Source organism: Chiroxiphia lanceolata, chromosome 3, assembly GCF_009829145.1.
Source record: "Chiroxiphia lanceolata isolate bChiLan1 chromosome 3, bChiLan1.pri, whole genome shotgun sequence".
Taxonomy (NCBI): Eukaryota; Metazoa; Chordata; class Aves; order Passeriformes; family Pipridae; genus Chiroxiphia; species Chiroxiphia lanceolata.
Window position 1 is genome coordinate 21,716,867 of NC_045639.1, and position 19,531 is coordinate 21,736,397.

Here is a 19,531-nt window from a genome sequence, read left to right on the forward strand (position 1 = left end):
AACAAACTCAATGCTGTTTAAAAACTCTAATCATATCCCACAGCAGAACCTTTCACTTAATTCACAATATAACTTACACTATTGCAGAAAACATACAAAAAAAGTTCTGCAAATTTAAAATTGTAACTCACTTTTCATCTCTTCTGCAAAATTCTGGCTTTGCTTTAGAGACTGCTTGATTGTATTTAGTTCCTCTTCAAGCTGGTGGATCTCTTGCAATTTCTTTTCAAGTTGACAGTTAAGACGATTTTTCTCCTGCTTCACTTCCTAAACCAAACCCAAACAAGACCATATTTCATGTAAATTGCCAAGGAGATCAAAGAATTCAGTTCACTTAAATAAAGATATTCCATTAGATCCTAGCAAGTCTTTGGGCAGTTATGCCCGGGTTCTTAAGCATTGCTTGGGAACTTAAGCTGAACTTATTCTTAACTAACTGACAGCATCTAAGAGATGCTGCCAGTTGACATAGTCAGCATGCTCCTTGTTGGCATAGAACTAACAGGTCCACATGACCTGTCCCAAACAGATAGATCAGGATAGATCCTACAAAATCCAAGCTGATGAAGTTAGGCTACAGTCCTGAAGAAACTAAGTAAACAAATCCCTGCAACAGTATCAAAATTAACACAAAATATTTTATTTACAAGTGCTTACACTTTCAGATGGATGCTTTGCCATTAACAGCATTTTCTTTCAAATAATTTGATTTTAAAAAACCCAGCCAAACAATAACAAAATAACAAACAATAACAAAAAACTATGTAACTAAATTGTATCTAGGAAGCCAAATAAAAGTTCTTTTAAGGAAACTCATCCTTTTTCTCTAAGTTCATGTGCTCTGGACAACAGATGGGGCATGGAACTGGCATGGCCCAATTGGAAACAGATCGTCAATTATTTATCCATTTACTACTAGCAGATGGGCACCAATTCAGAAAAGCCAAGTTCAAGAAATGGAAAGGTCTGGATGAAAAAACTTAAAAGCTTGGCAGGCTTGGTTTTGCAACAACATAAATAAATCACCCTCAGAACATGATTAAAATTGTCACTGTTACTAAGTTACCTCCCCTTCTACTCATAGCCCTCCCTACTCACAGTTTAAAAAAGAAAAACCCAGTTACATATAAATTTTAATAAAGTTTTCTACCAATCCTAATTTTTCAAAGAACTACAAGCATCCAAACTCCTTGTGTTCAAAGCACCATACACAGATGCAATATGAGTGCATGAATTGAACAAGCCCATTCATCAGAAAATCTAGGGTGATCTATAGAAAGAAAAAAAAAACAAGCTGAAGAAATTAAAATGGCTGAAAAGTCCAATTATTTTGATTTGGTACAAACATTCCCAGTAATCATAGAATGGCTTGGATTGGAAGGGACCAGAAAGATCATCTAGTTCCAAACCCCCTGCCATGGGCAGGGACATGTCTCGCTAGACTAGATAAAGAATTTTCCCTAATATCAAGTCTAAACCTACCCTCTTTCTGTTTGAAACCATTCCCCCTTATCCTGTCACTATATGCCCTTGCAAATAGTCCCTCTTTGTCCTGTTGTAGGCTCCCTTCAGGTACTAGAAGGCTGCAATTAAGTCACCCCACAGCTTTCTCTTCTCCAGACAGAAAAATCCCAGTTCTCCCAGTCTTTCCTCATAGTAGAGGTGCACCATCCCTCTAATCAACTTGGTGGCCCTCCTCTGGATTCACTCCAACAAGTCAACATCCTTTGTGTGCAGGGGACCCCAGAGCTGATATAGCATTCTAGATGGGGTCTCACCAATAAGTAGCACTCAACATAACTTGGTGGACTAAGTATCCGAGAGCAACTAGCTGTTTACACTTTCCAAAGCTATTTCCAAAACAACTGATTTGCTTTCAATTCAGTTATCAATTCTACTTGTACACTGCATTACTCAAGCTAGCCATTCTGCAGTTGCCCCTTAAAAGGGCAAAACCCAAAGCAAATTCCAGAACCTATGCACAGGTAGTACTACTACTCTGGAGAAACTCTCCATGGAGCAGGCTTGTGAGCAGTTCATGGACTGACCAACCAATTTTTCCGGGAATAGTTATGGGCTTGCTTGCACCATCAAAATGTAAACCACACACTATGATGCCTGAAGGGATGTCACCATTGCAAAGCTCAGTAGTCCTTAGACTAAGCATATCCTGTATGCTCTCAAAAGAGTATCCTGTATATCTCTCACATGTACCTGCTTTGCAGCTTTTTTGGAAGACCAGTCTTGTTATACAATAAGGACTAAACACAGTAGTGGATCAATCAGCAGAAAACAATGGTATTCTCCACTGGAGAGTTAGACAAGTAGTGTAAGACTGCAATGATTTCTCCTTTAATAAAGGGAAAAAATACCAATCTCACTCTTGTTTTCTTCAGCTATAAAAAAATCTACTCTCAACAAAACCTCCAAGACTTTGAAGCAATTCGATGTAATTTTTTGCAGTATACTTATTTATGAGAGTGAAGAAGACACATATTGTGCTTTTTCATGTGCAAATCTTAAGATAGAGAACTGTAGTGTTACTCATCTCTTAAATTATTACAATCTCCCCTGATTAAGCTTCTTTAGAAATGTATTGGTCATGTTCTAATACAACACCACTGTCACCAACTGTTAAATTGTCTGACCAAGATAAACAAATACAAAGAAAAAATGTAACTATAGTTACAGCCTAGTAAGATGGATACAAGACTGGTAGATAAAATGAAGTACTCCTAAGAATTTGCAGCAAAGAAGATCTTTCCACAAATTAGATGCTCTCTGACAATAGGATCTCAAAGACCCACTATCAAATATAGAAAGGGTATAAGCCCACAATATCTGATATAAACTACCTTCTTTTTTTTTTGTTCATTTGCCTAAAAATATGAAAGATTATACTAAGAATGTAAAGAAGCTTGACAAAGGTTTTCCTTCTCCACATTGGAAGAACAAAATTGTCTTGATTAGCCTTACCCCTGAAGGTACTGGTTAGATTTATTTACTAAATAGGTTTTAAGGACCTTTATCTGGCATCGAGGCCAAGTGGCATGGAACAGCCCATATCTGTACCATAAAGTCTTTTATCTCCCAAAACAGGTGGCTCTAATCAAACCACTTGCTGGGAAGATTCCCAGGCTCATGTGAACTCCTAAACTGTGCCTGGGAATTGTATGAAAGAGTGCAAGTGAACTGGGCCAAAGCCATGCAAAGTGGCACATTCCAATATCTGGGATTGCCCCCAGACATTGCAAACCACCAGCAAGAATGTACCTAAAATTTCACAATATACTAAACCTCTACTAACATTTGTGATGATCTGAACAAACCCCACTATTTTACTTTATATTTTTGCAGAGAATTTTGACAGGCAAAGTTTTGGAAGAAACTATGCCAGGTTATATTGTATCTGCTGATGACAGCAGCCAACAAGCAAAATGAGAGTGTTTAAATAAAACAAACTGTGACATGGATTACATAGGTATTGAGCTATCTTTGCTATTTACTACTCATTCTCCAAATAAAGGATAAAATTTGCATTCAGAGGTCTCTAATGGCAAAACTGTAACAATTTCAAGTCTAGCTGCTCTAGTTGCCACCCAAACAAAACAATGTAACTAAGAAGACAAAGGAGACTTTAAAGTGAAAAGGTATCTGCATGTGTGAATATGAGCTGGTGTGGCAGCATCCAGAAACCTGTCTGAATTTATCTTCATTTGCAGGAAAATTTTTTCCAGCACTATATATTTTTTAGACTGTGTCTCTTCTAAGAAAGAAGCATTTTATTTTTTTTTTTGAAGAGGATATAGTGAGTCTTTGTACAAAATCATCGAGTTTGGCAGTATGAATCAAAGCAGTAGTCAATGATTCTAGAATTTACTTTTGAAATCAAACAAGCATCGACATTTTTTTATTTAAGAACCAAAAGCAAGAATCTCTTGAAACACAACCTATATTTGGTAAAAGATAAGTCCAACGTGAATTAGAACCATATCAGCAGCATTACAGCAATGAATCCTAAGCATGCAGCCAATGCCAAAAACTGCACCGATTTCCACAGAGTTAGTGAAGGCCTCATTTTGTGTTACAACTAAGATACATTATTAAGATAACCCGTAAAAGTGTTTAAAGATTGCTTATGGAAAAATATGCTATGAGAGTAAATGCTCAATAGTATTAAGTATTTACAAATTGCCAATTCAATGCATTAATTCTGTCAAATACTCCTCTGCATTGGTTACCTCAAAGCTTTTTGTCAGATCAGTTTCCTTAGCCTGGGCTGCTAACAGAGCCTGCTCTGCTCTGCACAGCTTCTGGGTGAGATCACTGCTGTCGTGTTCCAGGTGTTGTTTCACTGCCATTACCTGTAAGAATGTTGAAAATGGACACTGTATTCACAGGCATATATAAAACTTTTTTCTTTAAACTGCCATTCTTGAACTCCAACATTCTATTACAAAATGAAACTACATTTTATCCCCACAAGAAACAAAGGTTGCTCTACTGTTGTTCAGAAAACAGTTGCTTATTGCCTTTCCGCTCACTCCTTCGCCTCTGACCAAAAAGGTGGTATGTCTCTAAAATACATGTATTTCTAGACTGTCTGAAATCAGATTAATACATCCAACTTGCAGCTACATCACCACATTGATACCTGTAGGACACAAATGAGAATGGCCTTTCTGATTCACATAGCATATTACAAAGTTAGGATCATAACTGCACTTACTGCTCCATTGACACAGATTTTATAAAAAATGAACCGGTTTTAGCTCTTTCAAAACGCTATAAATGCTATAACGCTCCAAATTAACAAGGTGGTAAATGCCATTATTGGGCCAAAAAAGCAAAAAAAAGTCTACTCTGAGGTCATTAGGTAATCAATTACCTTACTTGGAGAAAGAACTAGAAGGCACCTATTTTCTTCTCCATGAAATCATGCTTCCTTTGGTAAGCATATACAAAAGAATGTGCATATAAAGAAGTCTCCACTGAAAACATTTGACTGAATGTATTCCCATGGCTATACTTCTGAAATAAAACAAGCCTGCAAGAAAGCTGTAGGCAGTTTTGGAAATGCTGTTTCAGTTCAGGCTGTCTGTTAGTGGGGCTTCTTAATATAAATTTCAAGAACTTGTGGCCTTTTTTAGAAATTCATTTAGCTGTGTTGCTTGAGAGGTCCTCTCGAGTTTTTTGAGGATTTTAAAACACTCCTCTTTTCTGGTCACCCACTCTCATGGCTTGTGCTGCTTTCTAACTTCCTGCAATTTGTGAATTTTTGACAACTAATGTGTTCTAATAGCTAGTTGCTGCCAAAGCTGTGGATGACCTCCTTCTTACTGACATTCCTCCTTACACAAGCCCTGACACTCATCTAATTTTGTGGAGAACCAGTTCAAGGAGTTAAACTAATTGCAAACACTTGGGCTATCTATATGTATACACATGTGCTAATTTACATATAATATTTTCTTTGCTCTTTTATGTCTTCTATCAGCTCTCTGCAGGATCACATGAGGGGTGGCATTGCTAAAATAGAAGTACCAGGAGTGCATGGGCTGGGGTATATGAAAAGGGGATGTTTTTCCAAAGGCAACAGACCTGTCAATCAGCAGCTCTATCATCAAGCTGCTCCTCTGCATGTTTTTTACATAAAGTGTGCCTTGTGATCAGCCCTAGCTGCTCCTCTCTCAAACAGATTTATTTTACCCACACTGTCTGCATTCACATATCCTTCCCTGTAAAAAGTGGACTAGGCCCAAATTTTAAAAGCTATAATTCACATTTAATACATAATATTTCAGTGAGAAATGGTAAATAAAAAACAGAAAACACAAACTGTAAAAACATTAATACAAGATCCCACATTAATTACTTTTTCCTTTAGGTATAATTAAATGAAGGCAGTAGTGCTGAGACAACTAAATATCAGCTCTAGTAGCAGATTTTAATATTAAAAAAAAAATCCTACTTTGTCAAATTCTGCCTGCAGAATGTTGAAGTCATTTTTGGCTTGCTGTAGCTCCTGATTCAGTTTGCTTCTTATCTGGTTGCACTGCTGATCCAGTGTTTGTAAGGAACGTTGTTGACAAGAGAGTTCCTAGAAAACAGTGGTACAGTAACAAAGAAATAAACACATGACCACGACAAGTCTCTATTTTGGTTACTGGAGTAATAACAACTGATTTTTATTAGGAGGTACTGCCTGCTCAGAGACATTTGTCTTACACAGCAAACAGCAGTTTAAAAGCAGCTGCAAATGTCACATAGGCAAGAATGACCTTAACCCAACTTATGCCATCTGCTTAAGAACATTATGCAACAGTCCTATCACAGAAAGGGAAAAAAAAAATCTAAAACCAGCAAAAGTAATAGCGTTAAAATTTTTCATATTAAAGATACATTTCTTATAAGAATTACATTACAATACATGTGGACAAGTTCATCTTCTGCTATTACGTACCATACTGGAAGGTTGATTTTTTTTTTTCTCATGAAAAGAAAATAGTCATATTACCTAGCATAGGACTGAGCAATAAGATAATCTTAGAAACAAGATAATCTTACAAGGGCAGCCACAAAAGCTGCACAAAAATTAGTGTTCCCAAAACAGAATTTCTGAAATCTATAAAAGGATGATATAGTACATGTGGATCTTAAAACATGACAAGTAGACATCCATTAGGATAAACAGCTGTACTTGCAATTTCTCGTGAAGTCTGTTCCTATGCCTTTGGATATTATAGTTTTAATGCTGCACAGATTTCAGAGGTTTATTAGGATGTAAAACAATAAGAGGTGTGAGAGTAATAAAAAGCAGTGAAGGAAAAATCCAAGCATATTTATCAGCAATAACAGCTATGCAAAAGTTGCAATAGGTTCTACTAACAAATTCTAAGATCCTTGTGATGGGGAAGAGGGGCAACAAAGTTCTTGTACTTCTCTTTAATTAGAGTATAGCTACTTCATGCAGACAAGCTGCTTCACTAAAAGACACAATACCATACTGTTAGTAGTAAAAAAAATTAAAGAGGAAAACGAAAAAAAAAGGAAAACAAACATTCACAGTGAAGGAACTAGAGCTGACATTTATTTGCAATGTGGCCCTAGGTCCCAGGTGCATGAACCCCCTGCACACAGGCCACTGTATTTTAGTCAGTCATATCTGTGAAATGATGCCAACACCCCTTATATTCTGCTCAAGAGCAAAAACAGCACAAGAGGCACAAGCACTTCCTACACCAGTAAGACATCCAATGAACAAATAGCTAGTGTTTATTAGGGAAAGTATGGATGAGTGTAGAACTATCATAAACAGAAACCAAAGAAAGATCAATGTCTAATATGTGTGTATGTATATATATATAAATATATATAAAATTTAGTATTTCTCAACTGAAAAGCAGATACACAAGATAAAACAAGTGATTTAATCTCCTAGGGAAGTCAAAATTAAAAAGCTCTCCTCGCCTTACCTGTTGGTATTCCTTTTCCTTTGCCTTTATTTTCTGTTCTAAAGACTGACGAACACTCTCAGCATTTTGTCTTTGGCAGTTCAGTTCTTCTGACAATCTTTTCACCTTTTGCTCCATCATTTGGACCTATAATAATTTAGTTATCAAACAAAAGTGTTAAAGATGTAAGTTATGTTTCACTTAAATGTATAAGCACTCACATAAAAAAGACTGCTTTCAGCTACTGAATGTTTTAGCATTCATATAACCAGCATAACTTTAGCTGGTACCATATTAATTCTTAGCAATCCAAAGTATTAAGCTCATATTTGCTTATGTTAATGAGAAAAAAAAATATATATATATATATACACAGATGCGATAATAAAAACACCTTCAGAAAAACACTGTCATTGACAGTCTACGGAAATATACTGTATCTGGCACTAAAAATAGACTATATTTTCAGTACCTCAGTTTGCTGCCAAATAAAGAATGACTGCTAACTGCTAAGCAACTACATGTTTAGATGGAAAATAACTCGATATTCCACTGAATTTCAGAGTGATTCAGCATGTTGATTTGGATAGGAAAAAAGAGGCAACTATCTTAGTGTACGACAACAACAAAAGAGTGTTTTTCAAAATTTAAACTTCAATTAAAAAAAAAAAAAAAATCAGTAGCCTATCTTCTAGGCAACCTCCATGTTAAGAGTATGTCAGCTTCTTATCTAACTCACTTGATTATGTTAATATTATGTCACCCAACAGAGTGAAGCATTCCCCACCTAACTGCCTGAACAGAAAAATGTATTTTTATTCCAAATTCAACCTGTTAATGCAAAATATGTACTTTTTTCGCCCCAGAGAGGAAGAAAAGGGTGAATGGGACTCTTTCTTTTTCCAGCCACAAGAGCTCTTTAACGAGTTAGTGAAACAGCAGTCATAAGAAAATAAGAACCAGGTAGTAGTATTGGGATGTCAGGTTATTAGACACAGACTGCAGGGATCATGAGCTCCTGGTAAGATAACATGAAAACTTGACTGCAGAAAGGCTGCAGACCTCACAAGAAGTGAAAATACTTGATAACACAGAGGCGGTGCTGTGGTCAAGGTCTGTGAACAGCACCAGTGACAGACAAGTGCACAAGAGGCAAGCCAGTATTAAATTCAGGCTACAAGGAAGGAAACTAAAATCCAAAATCTCAGCGCAGTTCTACATCCAAAGTCCAGGGGATGCAGGCAGAGATCCAATTCCAATGCAAGAAAGAAGAAACAGAACAGTAAGGAGCTATCTTCAGATGGTGGGACCAAAGGAACCTTCTGGGGCAAGATGCTGCACTGCACCTTAGGGATGGACTGCATCTCAACTCAAGTGGTGGCAATCCCACTCTTCCTTATCCTTCTCCAGGCATGTTTCTAGCTCCATAACCCTGCCCCTTCCCTTTTGCTGGATTTAATCTCCTTTGATTCCTTAGTAAAACAATTCAGCTCTCTTAAACCTGTAGAAAATGAACAAGGCAAAACTAAATACATAATATCCTAATCCTTTAAGAAGTTGAATCAAGTCATCTGGGGAATTAAATAAATGAAAATAAAGACTTTTTCAGAGAAATTGAGATGTCAGATTGAGTCGGTTGTCTTCTCACAAGTTCACCATGATGACAGTGCCTTTATGAAGTCAATGGACTATGTCAAGAGTATGATTTTACCTTACTCCCAGCCAAGACTTCCCCTAAACCAGAGCTAACAATAGCCAAATGTTGATGTCTCTCTGAAAAGGCAGAGTGATCAAGGTTTATGTGCAAACATGCAAAGGTTTTCTTTTTAAGGACCAGTACAGGAGTTGTGTGAAGAAGAAGCTTACCAATATACTTTGGTAGCATGAAGAAACTTGCTGGCAGACATGAATAACAATTATTATACCCAGAGAAGATACACAGAGAAACATCTTTTTCCCTATCCTGTAGATGAACCAAACTAGTGGGAAAAAAACCCCTAAAAAGATAGATGGAAATACGGAGATTCAGGGAATTATGACATCTGTGTACTAATTTCAAATTTGTCAAGTGTTGTGAAAAAGGACTTTAGGTAGGTAATGCAACTTGATTAATCAAAAAAAAGAATACTTCTTACTTGTTACCTTCTGCAGTTTGAATTAAATTATTTTAAGCACTGGCATTCTCCTCTTCTTTGCATGATTATGAGCAAAAACCTGAACCATTTCAGATTTTTATACACAGATATCTTTTTATTTATATATGTTCTGTAAATTTTTAACTTAGCAAATTGTACTATCCTATTGGTTTTTCACTATTAATCCAAACTCCTTAGAATTAAGTTGTGAAATTACATTTAGAGACTGCACCTATTCTCAGTATTGCACTGCATTTTTGCCTAGACTTTATTTAACACAAGCAATTTACAACACAAAGACTATGCCCCCACAAAATCCTGTAGTAAAAGCAACAGATTCTGATTTTCACCAAAGTCGCATGACAGTCTCTTTCAGGCCAGAACTTGCCACCAGATGTCATTGTTGCTCTATGTAACTTGATCAGAAAATATTTTCAGAACTCAAATCAGTCTTACCCGAGTATAAAAAATATTTCTTCAGGTCATGTAAGAACCTTCCAGAAAATGGGCGACTGCTTACAAGTATTAATGTTTTTACAGGTAATACATATCAAACTAGCATATACTTCTTCAAACTTGATCCTCAGCAAATGCTCAAGAAACTTAAGTCTTGAGAACCTTGGTTCTTACTAAAATGGCTGAAAACTGACACACATGAATACTGGCAATGAATTGTAAGGACAGTCAGATACGTAATGCAGTGTTTTACCTGTGTGGTTGCTTGATCCAGTTGTGTTCTCGTTTGAGTCAGTTTATCTCTGGTTTTGTTCAGAGCTTTATCCTTCTCTGTTAATTCTAACTTCATTCTGTCCAGCTCCAGTTCAGTCTCTTGATGTTTATTCACATGGGATCTGTTCACTTTTTCTTGAGCTTGCAGTTGTTGTTCAAGGTCTTTAATAGTGGAATTTAGCTCTGAATTTTAAAACAGTAAAAATTAAAGATACTTTCTGCTTTGGAAGGTATGTCTTCCACACACTCAAATTTCCAAGCCTCTTACACCTTCTAAAATATTTAGTATATTTGATAAGTACCCAAGTTCCTGACACAGGCAGACACCCTACAAAATGTTCAGTAAGTTAAAACAACAGTTTTAACTGCCTTCTACTACTACATGGATGACTAAAACTATAAAGATTTAAAGATAGTTGACTCTAAATCAATAATTCCCACTATGTGAGAAAACAGTAACATGCAAGCTCAGGAACAAAAGCTGCAAAGACAAAGACAATTTGTTCCTCTGCTGGTGTGGTTTTTTTTTTGTTTTGTTCCTGGTTTTAAACATGCAGAAACATGTCATTTGACATATCTATTATATGTTTTTATTATTTTTAAAAGGAAAGATATCCACTACAAACATTTGTTTGGGGCAACTGTGAGTCTTTGCTTCCAGAAAACTTTTCAAATATCGGGCATCTGTAAATGCACCATTTCATATTTTAATCTTTTTCATGTCTCAAAGCTAAACCAAGTAGTCTTGTCACAATATACATCAGAAAGAGTTTATTTTATCTTCCAAAAGCCATAACATAATTTACATTAGAAATCATAAGTCAGCTACATGGAGCATTATACGGAATTATTTTCGTTTTTTTCATAATTAATTTTCCTTTGTTAAAAAAAGCCCTGTCTTCCTGTTTCTGAGTTTATATAGCTTCCAAGTTGAAAATGTCACCCAAATTGTTGTATGTGTAGGTATTTGAATGAACATTTTGGGGAGTACAGAAACAGTTAGTGTAAAAGCTGTCCAAAGAGTCTAAATAGTAGGCTTAAGCAAATGTTCACCTAATCCACAAGAAAACAACTATTTTCTCTCTTACAACTATCAGATATCAGGAATGAGAATTCCTTCATGTCTATATGTGCAATAAAAGACCATATCTTGCTTTTTCATTGTACTTTTTGCATCATACTTCATTTTGTGCTTCCAGTAACATCCCTTATGAATCAGCTCAGTTATGCATTAAGCATGCTCAAACACTGAATTTTTAATATAATTATTGCTTAGCCATAAATCTCAATAGTATACAAAATTAAGAAAGCAATGTGATAGAACTTAACAGCAAAATGTAATGATATTCTGAAAAGTGTTCTAACTCTGTTTTAAGAGAATTGCTCCATGAGCAGTGGGATTAATGGAGAAGGATATTTTTCCTTTTAGATGATGTCCCCTACTAACCCCAAAAATACAAACTGCTCCCTTCTGGTTCTCACACCCCTTAGGTAGAAGACACCACAGCTTGTAGATAAGCTCTGAGCACTGGCTGATCATTGACAATAAACACACCAGCAGCCAACAGGGCCAGCTGCCAAAGGCAACAACAAGTATCTTTCTCTTTTCCTTGCTAAAGCACTCATTTCAATACCTCACTTCTATCCACACACCAGCTTTCATGAAACCATATGGGAGACTGCCACTGGGTCTTGAAGAAATAAATCAGATACCTTGGTTCTGTGCTTTTAGCTGAATCATGAGCGAAGAATTACAATTCTCAAAAAAGCTGTTGTCAAACTCATTCTTCTCTGATATTATACTACAATTCGTTTCTTTTTCCCCTAGAAAAGAGGATGCTGCAGAACTTCCCCTTGCAGGTGTTTCTTGATTTCTAGATGGTGTCTTTTCTTGTTGCCATGAAAACACAGAGGAGGAAGCCTGATGCCGAGCAATCTCTCTGTGACTCAGAGAGCTTTGAGAATGAGGTTGATTTATTTTCTGTGTCCAAAAAAGAAAAGGATGCACCTTTACATATGTTTCTATATCTAACATATAACTAAATAACTAATTTATTATTAAGTAGTTAATAGATCATCATCATTTCATGTTGTTGCACTGTCACATCATCCACCAGTGCAAACTACTGATTCACGTAATTATTTTTTATGCTATATAAATTAAATAACTTTAGCCCAAGTATCCAAGGATAGCTGATACTTATAAACACAAACCAGGATCTCCAGAAAAGTAGTTTTTACCTGTGTATCTTTAAAGGGGAAGTACACAGATTTTTGTCTTTTTCAAGAGATATCCCATTGTTCACATCCTAAATTTTTCAAAATTGAAGCCTATGTTTTTGCAAGCAAGTACTGACACAAGTAAGATGCAAAAAAATGAAGTCTAAACTAACATATCTGATATCTTACTCACATTTATTTCTTCTGGGCAAACACAGGTAAATTCAAAACAGATTCATTTATTTAAACTTATAAACACAGAGTACCCCAAAACTGCAAGAATAAAATACACCAGGTACCAGCTTGCAACCTCTTCCCATAGAAAAATTAAACAGAGCCAAAATAGTAGAGTTTTTTCTCCTTCTTAAATGCAAAAAAAAAAAAAAACCAAAAAAAAAAAACCAAAAAAACCCACCAAACCAACAAAACCTCAAACAGTAAAGACCCTATTGAATTTTTACTGGATTTTCAAATGCCTCTCATTTGAATTACTTTTTTCTTAAACTAAATCCCTAAACCATGTAATACGCAGTGTGACTTCTCAGTCACACTGCAATGAGAGAATATAGTGTTATCTAGGAATAACTGTGCCAAGACCAGAAATCTACATTATATTGTCCAGAATGCTGTGTCCAATCCTGTAAAGTAACTTATTAACAGATAAAGAGCATAAAAACCTAATCATGCATGCAGTAATCATTTCCCTTATATGCTATTTAAATTTACGGAGTTTCTGAGACAAAAGTTTGAATCCAGGAAATTAATGGGGAAATTGATACTCATTTTTACTGAAATACTTCATGTGTGCTTTCTTTTTTGGACCTATTTGTATTTTGGCCTTTTTACAATACTCTTTGACAAAGAGTTCTGCCATGTAACACAGCACAGTGTTATGAAATAGGATTTGTTCTGAGCATGCAGATCAGGTACTTTATGCCTTATGAAAAGTAGGAAAACGACCATTCCCTGTTTCCTCTCTTGATCCTCACTCCTCTTTGTACCATCCATTTGTACCATGTGTTTGGAGATGAGAGGAACAAATTGGCAAGGAATATTCAAGATGTGAGGGCCATTTGGTTACATATGGACAAACAATATTTTCTCATTAGTTCTTAATGCTTTCTCTAAAAAATTCTTTCTCATTATTGCTGAACACAATATTGAAGTATTCAGAGAACTGGTCACAATGACTACTGAAATGTTTCCTGGAATCATGTAGTTAGATTTGGAATCTGAATGTATCAAGTGTTCATTTTTCAAATTATATTTTCCATATGCATTACTTTACTTTTTTTTTTTTTAAGCCAAATTTTACTTGTCATCTTAATTATTGCAATTATTTAGTGTTGCAAAATACTGTGTGGTCTTTAACCATATTATTCAACTCTTTTTCAGAACGCTAATGAATATGCTGAGTAGCACAGTTCTCTTTACCAAGCCTTTTCAGGCTCCTCTGTTGATCGTTCCCTTAAAAATTGACCATTTATTGCCACTGAGCTCAATCTTTAAATTTGCAAGATCTCCCCTTATCAAAATTTTTCCTTTTTATCAATGTTTTGTGGATATCCAACAACATTATCCTGAATCACACTTAACTCATACATTCTCTGATTTATTCTTAAAAAAACTCAAAAAGCCTGAAAATATATGAGGCATGATTTCCCTTTACCAGTAAACGGTTGATCTCTTCTCCATACACCACACCTACACAAGCACCAATAAACATATTGGTTCATGTTTCTAACAATTTGTCCAGGACAAAATGTTGGCCTGACTAAACTACATTTCCAGGAATCAGCACCGTAAATTATTTTTGTTGGGTTTTTTTAATGTCATCATCCTTGCCCCCTTCCTGTGTCAAGAGAAGAATGAGGTAAGTTGCAAATCACAGTGATTCAGTAGTCCCACACTGCAGTGCCCTATCAATTAATGAGTAAATATTCTCTGTATCTGGTGATTTTTTTTTTAATTATTACTCATTTTATCAACCTAATTGAAAACTACTTCTGACTTTTCAATTTGAAGCTATGCCACAGATTTAACCCCAGTGAAGAAAGGCTCTGATACAGAAAAGTTTTTAAACCTTTACATAGTTAACGCCAAATAAAAAAATTATTTCCCATTTTCTGCAATGGCTTTTTCATTGAGGGCTTTCACAACTTATTCATCTTGTTCTCAGAGATTAGCCAATACAGTTCCTCCTACCTATGTGTTTGAATGATTTATGTGCTTCTATTTTCTAGGTATGAATTATTTCTTTCAAGTTTTCAAGGCTATTTTATTATGCTATCGTATTTAACTTGGCATAAGTGACCCTGTTTTCTCTTGTCCTTGCTTGCATGAGACCTCCAGTTTTTGAAGGATGAGTTCTCATTTTTAATGTCCTTCTTTACTATTCAAAGATGCTGGCTTTTCTGAATTCTCCAAGATTCCTTCCAAATGACAGTACACACAGATTAATTCTCTTTTTCTTTTTTTTTTTTAATTATAGTTTAGGCAACGTAGAATATATTTCACTAGTTTTCCACTTCATTTTCCAAGTTTACTCATTAGTTACTTTCTTAGATATCACACATACCATTCCTAAGAGGTACTTACCTTAAGCTGGATGGTTCTCAGCTGTAATTCTAGCTCTTTATTTTCTTGTACTTTTTTCTTGTATTTTTCTTCTAGCTCTTCAAACTTAGCACCTACCAAGACATGATGTTTACTTCTCAAAATCTGCTTTAGTACATAGGTAATCTTTTCTAGCCCACTGCTATCACAGGAATTATAAAAATGAACAGCTATGAGAAGTGTCAGATCATGAGGAAGAAATTAACTGTATATACGTTATGTTCAGTAATTTAGGACCTCAAACTACACTGGTGGGATATCTGAAAGTTACTATTAGAATGAAAACACAGCTGATAAAAGTAGGGGTCCAAGGTCAGAATTTTATTTTTTTAATCCCTTTCTAAAAAATACAGACACACATAAAAAAAAAATATATATATATAACACAGAGGTGTTATGTTATATATATAAATGTACATATAGATTTCATCTTTTCTTCTGAAGTTTTCCTATCAGCAGCTCAAAAGCATTAATATTGCTAAGAAATTACAAGAAAATAAGGCTGTATCTTTTCCTTGAGATTCCAAATTGATTTCCTTGATTTTTCAAATATAAGGGGAATTGGACAAAGAATTTATTTAGGACTGATCCTAAAAAGAGCTATAAGGTCACTCCTGAAGCCTACTTTTCTCCAGGCTAAACCCCCCCAGCTTCCTCAGCTTTTCCTCATCAGATCTGTGCTCCAGACCCTTCCCCAGCTCCATTGCCCTTCTCTGGACACACTCCCAACACCTCAATGTCTTGAAATGAGAGGCCCAAAACTGAACACAGGATTTGAGGTGTGGCCTCACCAGTGCCAAGTACAGGGGGACAATCCCTTCCCTAGTCCTGCTGGCCACAAGCCTTTGGTCTTCTTGGCCACCTGGGCACACTGCTGGCTCTCGTTCAGCTGTCAACCAGCAGCCCCAGGTCCTTTTCTGCCAGGCAGCTTTCCAGACACTCTTCCCCAGCCTGTAGTGCTCTCTGAGGTTGTTATGACCCAAGTTTAGGACCCAGCACTCGGTCTTGTTGAATTTTATCCAGCTGGCCTCAGCCCATCGATCCAGCCTGTCCAGATCCCTCTGCAGGGCCTTCTTGCCCTCAAGCAGATCAGCACTCCTGTCCAACTCAGTGTCATCTGTAAACTTGCTGAGAGTGAATTCGATTCTCTCACCCAGGTCTTGATAAAGGTATTAAACAGAACTCACCCCAATACTGAACACTGGGGAACAACACTAGTGACCAGCTGGATTTAACTCCATTCACCTCCACTCTCTGGGCCTGGTTATCCAGCCAGTTTTTTAACCAATCCAGACAGGTTTTTTTACCCTTATGGGTCCCTTCCAACTTGAAATATTCTAGGATTCAACGATCCTAATGAATTTAAAACTCCAGCTTTCAGAGGAAAAAAAATCTCCCCAGGAATACAATTTTAAATACAGTTATTTAAATAATTTTAATCTATTCGCCATTTCAGGAATGCCATGCTTATTGGAATACTTGACATTGCCATTAACTGCACTCCTTTTCAGGTATGTATAAAGAAAGTAAAAAGAACAAGAGTGTAAGAGAGTACATCAGATTCCCCAATGGAGTAAGACTAAGATGCCAAACTCACACAATGTTTGTTCACAGTCCAGAAAGAGGTAAACAGCATGTGCAATATTGAACACATCAAAGTTTCTCAGCATAGAAAGCATAAGGGTGTCTGGCTACAGAACTTCTCCAGTTAAGGAAACTTCCTTTTGCTTTTCCAAGTATTCAAGTACTCATTCAAGTATTTTAAATCTATTTGATGTCACTAATTTTAAGATAGAAGTGATGCTTTGAAATGGATAGTGTATAAACTGTGCAGATTATCATACACAATAATAGCCTAAATAAAATATAAATTTCCAAGGGAATAAGACATATGACTGTTGACTGCATTTTAAAGTATTTGTTGTACATGAAGAAAGAAACTTGCTCCCCACTACACAAAGGGAAGACCTGATGCTAGAACAGGCATTCAAAAGATTGTTGCAGTCTGTTGATGGATGTTCCTATTATTCCATGTCCATCAGTGTAGCAGTGAAAAGATGTAATATTTGTGATGTGTTCAATTTGCACTAATAATTTTTAAAATTGAAACCTGTGGTGCTACAAATTAGACACTCTCATAATAACCTGTATAATAGAGCCTAGGCAACTCAGTACAAGTGTAATGTTCAAAATACTCCACCTTCCAAGAAAACCGACAGTTAACTATTTGTGCTAGATGAAGAAAGGAATCATTTACCATTATTACTTTGAACTGGTGTTAAAGGAGCAGTAAAACTTTGCTGTGGAGTGCCACTGAGTGATACATCTCCTGCAATCGATGTTTGCTGACTCCTCTCTAGCTCACATTTGTATCTGTTTAGGATAGAAGCAGAAGCACAAATTAATACTGGAAACTAAAAGGTCAATTTTCTTTTTTTTAAGAGCTTAAAATACACTAATACATTATACAATTCAAAGAACTTAGTTTAAAGATCAAGTCAAAATACATCCACTGAAAATTTTTAGGTCGTGTAACACAGGAATATGAAGAATATATTTAATTTAGAGTTTCAACATATGTGATCAACTACATGGAAGTCAAAGTTAAAAAACAAAACCAAAGCCCAAGTAGATGAAAATCAGTTGGAACTGCTTCGGGTCTCACTGTATGAAGCTGCAGTCCAGCTAAACTAACCCTGACCCAAAGCACTGTAAACACTGAGATTATTAAAACGCTTACTCTTCAGTAAACATCTTTATGGTAGGAAACACACAATGTATATGCTTATATGCTATGTTCCAATACTACACACTGAGCAAACTATGCATACCTCATGAAAACAGAAGGCAATAACCCTCCACTTGACAGCGTAGTTTTCATGTATTCCATTTACATCACCACCCAAAACACCACAGCAGATCATGCACTCGAGGGACTTTTGTGAGCACGAAGAGTTACAAGCCCACCCAACGAAACTATATAACTATTTTAGAGGCTACATAGTAACTTTCATCCTCCTCAGCCGGCACAGGCTGATAAGACAATAGTTCTAGGTTGTAGCCCATTGCATTAGTGACTCCACAACTTGTCTTTCCATTTTCCCCTCTTTTACAGCACACCACCAAGAACTCCTCTCCCAGTAGATTGTCAGTTGGTATGAAGTGGCAAATTATCAGGTATCAGCGTAAAACAAAATGCAGCCAAATACAAAACCAGAAACAACTGCCAATAACAAGCTACATGTAGTAACTGCTGATCTTTTGTAGTGGACACCTCTGTAAAGTAATATAACAGGAAGGAGAGAACTCAGCAAACTGGACTTAATTTTGGGAATAGATAAGTGGAACCTGTATCTTTAACTCACAATCTCTTTGGCCCAACATTTGACAGGAGATACAAAAAACATTACGGTGGTTCTAGCAACTCTGTTGAATCTCACTAGATTCTTCATTGATGGATCCAGCAACTCCTTGCACAAAGTTGGTTTCCACGTGACACAAATTATTTTGTTGTATTATTTCTCACAGCAGTCAAACGCTTCGACTATCCTTAGTTTTCCCAAAAAGGGGCAAAGAGAAAAAAGAAACCCAAACAGAAAGACCAACACAGCTTCCTCTTTATTTGCTTCTATTAGGACATGTATGAGGCATGCCACGCAAAAATTAAAGGAAGCAGGTATACTTCAGGCCCTGAAAAAAATGCAAACAAACCAGAAAACCAAAACCCACCAAACAGATATAAATACCGCAAGCCATCAAGAAAGCTGGCATCCCAGACTTACCCCTCTCTGTGGCAATAATTCTGCATTACTAGTACTAGGAAAATGGTTTATTGCATAGGCAGGACACAGCCTTATGACACACACTGTTTCAGAAATCCTTTTATTCAAGAATGGAGGGTGCCTCTAGCATGAGAGCAAGTTTAACAGATGAGAGCACTCCCTTCACTGTGTGCAAGTGCTCCACTTGTGTAGCACCCTTAGGTGAGGGATGGTGGATGTGTCTGCGTTACAGAAGAGTCTTTTGTTGTATGAATTGCATTCCACCTCTACAGACAGTACACAAGACACTACCTCAGCAATAGCAGTGTTTACAAGTTGAGGTGCTATAAACTAGGCACCACTTTACCAAAGCAACTGGATTCTGTGACTCAGTCACAGGCCCATTACTTCTGGCAGCTTCCTCTTAGACTCCAATAGATGTTCATGCCTCCTTCTTTCAGTGTTCATGTTTTATTGGTAGACTTCACCTTACGGAGTGAATTGTCCATGTACTTTCCTCACAACTCCAAGTTATTTGCAGGTTATTTTTACCAAGTATCTCAGTTGTGCTAGCTTTTTTGTTTGTTAAAAAAACCAAACAAACAACAAAAAAAAA

At 36.4% G+C, this 19,531-nt stretch overlaps 1 protein-coding gene across 1 annotated transcript in view; it reads right to left on the reverse strand.

Annotated features, from left to right (window-relative positions):
• CENPF (centromere protein F) overlaps nucleotides 1-19,531 on the reverse strand; it is a 39,716-nt gene that overhangs the window by 17,468 nt on the left and 2,717 nt on the right. Inside the window, exons 4-11 of the mRNA XM_032684046.1 lie at nucleotides 17,412-17,527; nucleotides 15,137-15,228; nucleotides 12,032-12,299; nucleotides 10,299-10,501; nucleotides 7,476-7,601; nucleotides 5,972-6,100; nucleotides 4,242-4,364; nucleotides 132-267 (exon numbers count right to left, since the gene is read on the reverse strand). Coding sequence (XP_032539937.1) covers nucleotides 132-267; nucleotides 4,242-4,364; nucleotides 5,972-6,100; nucleotides 7,476-7,601; nucleotides 10,299-10,501; nucleotides 12,032-12,299; nucleotides 15,137-15,228; nucleotides 17,412-17,527 — 1,193 coding nt within the window. The remainder of the gene's footprint in view (nucleotides 1-131; nucleotides 268-4,241; nucleotides 4,365-5,971; nucleotides 6,101-7,475; nucleotides 7,602-10,298; nucleotides 10,502-12,031; nucleotides 12,300-15,136; nucleotides 15,229-17,411; nucleotides 17,528-19,531) is intronic.